This window comes from Crocuta crocuta, unplaced genomic scaffold (assembly GCF_008692635.1).
Source record: "Crocuta crocuta isolate KB4526 unplaced genomic scaffold, BGI_CrCroc_1.0 scaffold35, whole genome shotgun sequence".
Lineage (NCBI taxonomy): Eukaryota > Metazoa > Chordata > Mammalia > Carnivora > Hyaenidae > Crocuta > Crocuta crocuta.
The window spans coordinates 2,920,369-2,929,942 of NW_027530625.1; the positions used below are offsets into that span (position 1 = coordinate 2,920,369).

Consider the following 9,574-nt stretch of genomic DNA (forward strand, 5'->3'; position numbering starts at 1 on the left):
GACAACAGGCCATCTTACCTGGTCACCTCTTGAGGGACAGCGCAAGGCCAGAGCGCTGGCGCCAACTCTGAGCGGCGCCCTCTCTGTTACTATGGTGATCGCGGGGGGCGGGGGGCGGGGCCACCATCCGCAGCTTCCCCGCCTCTGCCCAGGACATTTCGAACGCTCCAATTGGGACGGCTCTTTCTTGCCTCTGTCCCGCCCCGTTCGGTTTCAGGCGTAATGCGATTGGCCTGGGACGGGCGGCCAGAACCCTGAGGGTACCACCCCCCGACGGGAAGAGCGGGAAAGTGTACCAGGCGCTGTCCGAGGCGTGAAGCTCGCGGGGCTGCAGGGAAGCACATGGATGGCTTTGGAACGATTTGCCCCGTGTCTCGTACACAACTCCTCGCACTCATGACTGCTAACACTAGGGATCAGGAGCTGGGGTGTGGGCACAGCGTTCGCGGGCCAGGTGGAGGGGCCAGTCCCGCGGGCGGAGGACGAGTCCAGGCGTGAGGATCGGGTGGCGCGCTCTCGGGTGCTGGGGATCAGAGGCCAGAGGGGGCGGGCCGCAATTTGGGGGCGGCACTAGTGGCGGCGGCGGGAGGCGCAAAGCCCAATGAGCGCGCGCACCGCCCTCGGGGGCGGAGCGTGCGGGGTGNCGCCGCCGCCCGCTCCCGCCCGCGCGCGGCGGGATGGACGATCAATCCAGGATGCTGCAGACTCTGGCCGGGGTGAACCTGGCCGGCCACTCGGTGCAGGGGGGCATGGCCCTGCCGCCTCCCCCTCACGGCCACGAAGGGGCGGACGGCGACGGCAGGAAGCAGGACATCGGCGACATCCTCCACCAGATCATGACCATCACCGACCAGAGCTTGGACGAGGCGCAAGCAAAGTTGGTGTCGTCTCATTAAGCATCTTTTGTGTGTGTGCGGGAGCCGGGCCCGCGGCCGAGTCGGGGCCCGGGGTGGCGCCCGGGGCAGGGGCCTCAGCTCCGGGCAGGGAACTTTCTCCGCAAACCGGCCGCCCTCCCGGGCCTCGGGGGGACTTGCCTGCACCCCTCGACGCGGGTGGGAGTTGGCAAAGTTGCTCTCGGGGCTCAGGACGGACTCGGTGCCACGCGGATTTTGTGGTTTTCTCGCCCTTCCCCGCCCGGCCCTCTGGCAGCCCGGCCCCCTCCCATGGATTCAAACCTCCCGCCTGGACCCGGTGCACGCCGCCCNGCAACTTTCTCCTCCAGCCGGGAGTCGCGGCGCCGGGCTCCGCTTGGCCGCAGGACGCCCTCATCGTGCGGGCGGCCGCCCCAGCCCAGCGGGGGCGGGGCGCTGGGCNGGGCGGACGCGGGAGCCCCTCCGCGCCGTCCCCTCCCCAGGGTCGCCGCCGTCCGCCCCGGTATCAAGGCTCCCCGCACGGGTTAGCGCCCTGCGGTCGCCGAGGCTGCTGCCTGCCGGGCAGATGGGTCGCGCCTCGTTCGGGCTGGAGCCTTAGCCGCCGAGCTTGCGGGCTGTCGCTAACGAGTCAACTTGAGTTTCTGTTGACTTGCCGTGGTTCCAGAGAGCCTTCCCAAATAGAGGGCCGGAATTAAATCTTGGGTCTAACTTAAAGGAAGGCGCCATATTATTCCATAGGTGATGCTAATACCTTTGTGTTTTGCTATTTGTTTTTTAGGAAACATGCCCTGAACTGTCACAGAATGAAACCCGCGCTCTTCAGCGTCCTGTGTGAGATCAAAGAGAAAACAGGTAAGAGGCTGCGCCCCACAGTGGGCCTGGAGACCCCCCGAGGTGGGGTCAGAGCTACTCCTTCCACTCTCCAGTTGAGAGCTGCTGCTTTTGGGCACCGCCATCTTTGATCATTCTCTCCTTCCCACCTCCTGGTCTTGAGAAAAAACTGCAATAAATCTGGAGTCGATTTCTCAATTCCGCCCCTGGTATAAAATGAAGTGTAGATGCGGACGGGGCTAGGTCGCTGTCCCCAGGCGGCCGCCCCTGGCTGCGGGCAGGGAGGGGGCCCGGAGCATCAGCCGCCCTCTCCCGCTCCTTTCGCCTTGTTTGTATGTCAGTTTTCAAAAGGAGCAACGGGAGACTGGATGCCAGGGACCGAGTCCCCGGGAGAAGCATCACCCGAACTTTGTTTTACTTAGACAGCCCTAAGCTTCAGCTCCACAAATAGAAGAATAGATGCAATTGAACGGACTCCAGTAGGATGCTTGAATTAGTGTTTTAGTTGGGAAGGCTACTTTTAAGGAGCCAGAAAGGGTAATGATGTGTTTAGGCATATACAATGTATTACATCTATTAGTACTTTCATTAAATTTTATGCTTGAAGTCATTACATTGTAAATATGTTTAATATATTTTGTAAAGTAGAAAAAGGTTCACAGTTACAAGTTAAACAATTTTTGAAGTGTTCGAGGCAGGGAATACCTAAGACAGGTTTTGCAGAAGTGCTGAAATAAAAACTACAAGAACATGTTAAACAAATTTCCGGCAATTCGTTCCAATTTAATTTTCTTGTTAGACTTTTTAAACTTAAAGGTATTTTAGCCTTGAGGTGATAGTAGCAACTCAAATAGAATTGGAGATTTAATCTAGATGTTTTAGTTCCAGTTTGGCATTATCTGCCCTGTATATGGCAAACAAGTGTATTAAACAATCTTTACTGTTGGTGTGTGTGTGTGTGTGTTTGTGTGTGTGTTGGCTATATGGTATTATAAAGTTGCTGTTTTTTAACTTGAGGGAAAGAAGTGAAAGTTAAAAGTCCAGGATATAGCAATATCCAAGTGATGCTGTTTTAAAAGATTAAATGTCATTGTGTTTAAATCGAGTGTACCAATAATAGCACACAGAATATACTCGTTCATTGGTAGCAGAGTTGCCCTCCTTTTAAACAAATTTTTCACTATGCAATGCTATTCTGATTCTAAAAGTAATCAAGAGAAGATGGTGGGGTTTTGCCACCTATTTAAATATATGCTAAGATCATAATTAACAGAAAATATTGAGATCCCTAAAGAGTAGTTTTCCTGCTTTTCATTCACATAGTATTCATTTTATGTAAATGTTGAATGATATCTTTTAAGGTATATTTTACATTTTGAAAACCACAGGCATTTTAAATTCCTAACTTTTACTCTGTTGATTTTAGCTACCTTTAGCAAGCAATGTGATTTAAAATGGTAGATAATTTTTATCTGACTATAAGACACCAAACATTAAATCTTGAAGATTCTTAGTTTAGAAGCTTAAAAGTGTACAATTCTCAGTAAATTATGTTGCTTAATGTCCAAGGATTTTCTTGCTATCAGGGCTCCACTTCAGTTTCTGCTGACAGCTAAGCACTGGGGTATTGACTATGTTGTGAATATTAAGATTGATTCAACTTACACGGCATTATATTACTAGGGAGAGAGGATTGATGTTCTTCCCCTATCACCCCCTTCTCATTATTTGTATTTATTTATTTATTTTTTGGTCCATTTTAAAGTTTTGGCCTAGCCAGCTTGAGAACCAAACCCAGCAAACTGCTTTTCTTGTTTAGACATTTAGCAGCAGGCAGAATTCAATTAGGAGGCATAAGTCCTCTAGTTGCTTATTTGCACAAGACTTAGTTACACCATTCTGAAAGGAAAGTATAGTCAGCCTCATGTCAAAGGTGAGTTACGAAAAAGAAACAAGTCTTTTCAGAGTCTGGGATTACTGGCAGAGAGAGCTTTGGTAGGGCTCTTGCTATTTAAGAAGCAAGAGGTAGCTGACAAAGGAAATTTTTGTCTTTTGAAAATTGTTTCTGAGGCTTTCAGTGATAACTTGTAAATTAGATCCTCTTTTTATGCTTTGGCCGGCAGATTCAAGTTTGCACGTTATCTCTTTTGTAAAAAGCCAACAGCCGACAAAGAGTAAAGGCGTCTGTCTGGGCAGAGGCATCTTCCTGCCTGCCTCTCTAAGCTCGAGAGGGACGGATTTAAGTACCGAATGATTGATGGGGGTGAAGCTCTTTTTCTCCTCTCGTTTTTTCCCTTACTACCCATAGCTCCACCTCACCCTCCAAAACTAGTCTTAGAAGGAGACGGGGACGCTGGACTCAGTATCCTTGATTTGAAATAAAACATCTGTGTAGACGTTCGTGTTACCAAGGCATAGAAAGCGGGGCAGCAAATTTCAGGCCTCCCTCTTCCTCCCCACATCTGTTCCCCCAGATAGGCTTTGGAAACATCATCAACTTATAAAATAAGCATTGTAGAATATATGTATATTGTATAATGTTTTTCTTTAGATCATTTTATTTAATCTAATAATATAGTATCCAGAGATTAATTCTGTGTAATCTAGAGAAAGTTTACCTAGTCATTTGTAACAGAAACCGGAACNGATAATGTCATTTCAGTTGTGCTTCTCTTAAAATAAGATAAAATCATTTTTTAAAAAATTCCATGTATTTATAGATCTGCCAGTAGGTTTTGAGGTTTCTGATCAAGCAGTGAACACAGCCAGTTCTGATGCACATGAGGGATTTAGTTGAAAACATCTTTTTTCTCTCCCACCACATATGAAAAGGTATTTTTCCCTTCTGACAGATAAATGGATAATCTACCACAATTATATTATTTTCTTGTTCAGAGGTAGGGAAAGTATACTTTTACTATGAGATGCTTGCTTTTTCTTGAAAATGTTTTTTTTTGTAAAATTTGTCATAAATTATTTTTGGGTCATCACTAGTTGAATTGTGATATTTTTGCATTTTGAAAGCAACTGAAAAGTTATAGGCTTTAAAATCAACATATTTGTCTATTTTAAACCAACTAAGCAACCAGCGAGTTAGTTATATATATGTTAAGATTTTTCTCCTAAAATTACTTCTTAGTCATATTTAACCATCTATCTCTTCTTAGATATTCCTGAGGCTCCGAGGCCTCCTCATCCACATACTTCTTTTGGTGCATTCCCTCACATCTTTTTGGCCACCTTAACCTTGATTATTGAAGTACTTTTCTTTGTGAAAATATTTCATCCTCACAAATCAGCCTTCTTTCCAAAGCCTTTAATTATGAGAGCTCAAATGAAGAAAAAGGTTCTTTTTGAGAAAGAAATGTATTTTTAAAACATTTTAATGAAAATTTAACATTTTAGTATGTAATCTGAATCCTATTGTGAAAAAAGATTTGTATTAAAAAAAACCCTAACACAACCTTTTCCTTTCTAAATGGTAGGTTAAAATACTCTATGTTGATAGCTGCCAACCAAACTCTGATTTATTGCCACCACAAACCCTAAATAGCGTTCATTTACTAGTAATGTCTAATGGCATACATGATGGTTTGCCAGATTTGTGGCCTTTGTGAGGCTTATAAGCAGGACTGACTTGGGAAGATCATAAAACTTAATGAACTTCTCTACCGCAGGAGGTGTCCGCAGGGGAAGAGAAAGGCCTGCTTGGCTGGTTGGGCTGGTTGAAGTATTTTTTATGTTTAAGGAGAAGAAAATGACTATTAAAAATGCTTTACTTTTGAAGGACCCCCCCCCCTCCCCAGAAGGAGTCATAAGATTTTTAGATATCAAAACTGGATTTAAGAATGTAGCTTGTTATGTGAGTTTTTATATGCATTTAGAATATGAGATATATGACTAAACCTTTTATCTTTAGTGTTATCAGTGTGACTAGGTTTCAGAGGGACAGAGCAGTACTCTCAGTGACCCTGCAGGGTCCATTGAGAAGATTCATTGGAATCTTCTTTCTCTGTTTTCTTTTTTTTTTTTTAATGATTCAATATTAAAATCTGTTCATTTTTCATTGTACAGTGCCCTGTAATTCTTTAATTCCCAGTGTATAAAACCAAATATTCCATGAAGTAAAAATTTAACAGGAAAGGTGAAAACTGTTATATATGAGAATAAATTATTGTATATGTTGCATATATTCTTTTAAGTTGCTTTTTCAGTATTTCTAATATAATTATCGTTATTTGTTCCAGACTTTTAAAAGCAAATGCACTGTTCCATACATGATTCATTCTTGTGTTTTAATGAACTTATTTTCTAGTCATAAAAAACTTTTTATTATGGACAAGTGGAAACATAAAAAACATGTAGAGAAAAGAGAAACTCTAACCCCCATGAACTAATTGCCTGCTTTCAGCAGTTAGCAACACTTGGCCAATCTTGTTATCTCTGTAACTCTCACCCTTTTAGAATTATTTGGAAGCAAATTTGATGAACTGTTAATATTTTAAATTTCATATCAATTTTAGACACATTATGTCTTGTTTACATTGGAAATATTAAATGACTAAATAGGAAAAAAATATAAAGTCAGTATATCTTAGAAATGTCAGTAATTATCACTTTATCACAATTTTATTTCTTAAAGTAATTTAAGAATATCTTCATTGAAATTTTTCTATTTTTATAGATTTGTATAACTAACTCATTGTAGCTTTTAAGGAGGTATTGAGGGAAGATGTAAAAGACTGGTGTTTTTCTAACTTACTTTTCCTCTCTCATCCTTTTAAGATAATATATGCAATATATTTGTAGAAAAAATATATTTTTTCTACAAAAAATTCAGCTACCAGACTGATTTAGAACTTCATGATCTACAGTATAAAGTATCGTATTGTCTTAAAAATATCGGAATATCTTCTAACTCTTTTTTATTTCTTCCCAATAAAAATATATTGAAACATCTTGTCAATACTAACTTGATCTGTACAAGTAATTCTTTCATGCCTTAGTTTTAGTAGAGTTCATTTTATTGCAGATTTGTGTAGTTTCTGTCTTTTACTTGGGACTTTACTATGTTACTTTATTAATTTACATAATTTTATTCCTAATCAGAAGTATTAATATAGTGGCAAAGGTAGCCCTCGTTGTCCCCACAGAGCATATTGTTTCATCGGCTTTCATAAAATATATCTGTGAACATCTTTCATACTATGATTCTTTCCCTTTTAATTAATTTGACTTGTATTTTTAGATTTCAGTTTATAAATTTCGTAAAAGGCTATTTTCAAGACAGATTTAAGTTTAACATCTTATTCAGATTATTTATATTTTGATACTTTATGGTGGTATTTGTACAGGATGAAGTTCTGTTCTATGAAGTATGGTTATAAAGAATTGAAACCACATTTCATGAACCACACCCTAAATCAGTCACCACTTTATTTTATACTCATACCATTGAGGTATCTATTCAGAATAAATACTTAAAATGTCAGCACAAACACATCAAGTTAAATAAAGATTTTAGACTATTTTTTCTCTATTCATGTACATGTGGACATCTTTAGGTATTTATTATTTCAATATTGACACTATGAGAATAATGTTTTATTTGTTTTCTCAGCAGGCTTGTGTTTTAGCCATTTATCAGTGTGATCAGCATGAATTAGGTAGTAACTGACTAACAAAGCTTGCACACCCTCCTTCCCATGTTGACCTTTTCAAGCATTGCTCTACTTCACGAGGCCATTTGAGTCCTTAAGTATGAAGAGTAAATAATTTACATCAATGTGTAGTGTAAGTTGGCCGAAGATTTCCAGACCTGGCTCTCAGATTTTTTTTTTTTTACAAAGTTATAGAAGTTAACTAAACAAATTGCTATTACAGCTAGGTGATAGTGTTATTATATTTAGCACATAAATTAATAAGTAATGCTTGGACAGGTCACTGAAAAAACGAACTATCATTATTTTTGGATCAGACACAGAACATGTTAGAAAATAAATTTCAATAATCTTCAGACCTAATTCTAATTATTGCTGTTGTAGGTAGAATAGTTACCACAATCTCTTTTTTATTCTTTTTTTTATAGATGTAGTCCATAAATATGTTTTGTAGCTTTGATAGTAACAGTAGTTAGCTTTGGTACTAAATTTGAGTGTATGTCTAGCAAAAAATTGGGGTGATAGAATGTGTTAAGTTGAATTGGCATAGTTTTTATTTATTTGTTTATTTTTGGGCTGACTACATGATGGTAGCTGATTAGGACTGAAAACAATTAAAATTAATTATGGATAAAAATAATTGTTAAAAGTTTTGTACTTCTTTTTTTCTTCAGCTTAACTGCTTTAAAAACGTTAAGCTATTTTGAACAATAACCCTTTTTGTGTGATCATATTAATGAGGACTTGGTATACAATGTAATCCTTTTAATGCTGATGATTCCTCATGATGTTTAAACCATTATTTGGGAGACTCAACATATGTTATGGCAAAATGATATTTTTTTGTGTGTTTTGTTTTATGTGATACATCAGTTTTCAAAGCACATTTCTTAGGCATCAGAGTCCAGCAGGTGGCTTTTTACATTAAAAAATTCATAAATTTTAAAATCCCATAAAATTTTATTTCAAATTCAAATTAACTAATTGAAAATGTCAACATTTCCACTGTCTCTATATTAACATTTATAATAGAACAAATGGTTGCATATAGAAATTATCTGCAACATAATCTAAATTAAGATTCCAAACAGGCATTACAGATGCTGGTAACTTTGGCAATTATCATTTTGTTTGGCGAACAGTAGTAAAACAGTGTGCGGTAAAAGTGTTTAGAGAGAGAGGATAAATAAATTGAACAGTTTTGCAATGCAAAGTGGTTTGTGGTGTTTTTGAGGATTTCTTGGCTCTCTCTTAACTGCTATTGTGAGCCTGGAGCAGATTTCCCCATTGCTAATGCCCTAGAAGTATTAATTCACTTTGATATGCTAATTAGAGGGCATTATGCAAGAAATGAGATTAAGTGGCAGCATGAAGCCATTTGCCTGTCAGTAAATTGAGAGCTTTAGCATCAGGAGGAGCTTTGTTTTTTTTTTTTGTTTTTTTTTGTTTTTTTTGTTTTTTTTTTAGTTTCTCTTGCTTTTGCATGTAAATAAAATTGATTGAAAGGTCTAGAGAAGCTTCTAGAACATCAGTGGGTTTTTTTTTTCCTCCTATGATTATTGAAACGTGGTGTTACAGAATTTTTCTGAATATTAATTGACCTAATTGGAGATACAAAGGAGTGTTTATTATACTCTCTCTATAAGAAAGTGTACTACTAAGACTTTTGTGTTATTTAGTCTTTTTTTCTAAAGCCTAATTTCACAACATGGCTAGTAACTATTATCACTTCTTTTCAGAGTGTAAATGTGTGTGCGCGCTAGTGCAGCAGTCTTCACTAAACTGAACTTCACAAGAATATTTTCTTTACTAGGGAAAGAAAGAATAAATAGTTGTCTTGGGCTTCAGCAAACTATACTAAATGAGCATTAAGACTGCCTTTGATACCTAGAAGCTGGAACAGTTAGCATTAGTGGTTATGCTCTGCACTTCACACACCTGTAGCATTTACATTTCAGCATGTAACTGTTATGTAAGAGCACCACATTATTTTCATGTTGGAGGTTGAGTTTTGTCCTTGATTCTGATTTAGCTGACTTTAGTGGTTTAAGCCAGGCCTTCGATTTTTCTCTCTGTAAAGGTACTATGTGATTTCCTGTATTTTATGGGGAGATCGCATGAATGAATACTGGGATTGGAGTGGTGGACTGGGAGAAGGACCGGGAAGTTCTAGGATAGAACTTCTCTGGGCCTATGACAAATTTAAGATTT

The 9,574-nt window shown here is 39.7% G+C and overlaps 1 protein-coding gene across 2 annotated transcripts in view; it reads left to right on the top strand.

Annotated features, from left to right (window-relative positions):
• The first annotated feature begins 648 nt into the window (after positions 1-648).
• The window catches only part of PBX3 (PBX homeobox 3), a 215,482-nt gene continuing 206,556 nt past the window's right edge, over positions 649-9,574 (top strand). For both annotated transcript variants that reach the window (XM_077768493.1, XM_077768494.1), the window contains exons 1-2: positions 649-877; positions 1,651-1,724. In XM_077768493.1, coding sequence (XP_077624619.1) covers positions 678-877; positions 1,651-1,724 — 274 coding nt within the window. In that variant the 5' untranslated portion in view covers positions 649-677. The remainder of the gene's footprint in view (positions 878-1,650; positions 1,725-9,574) is intronic.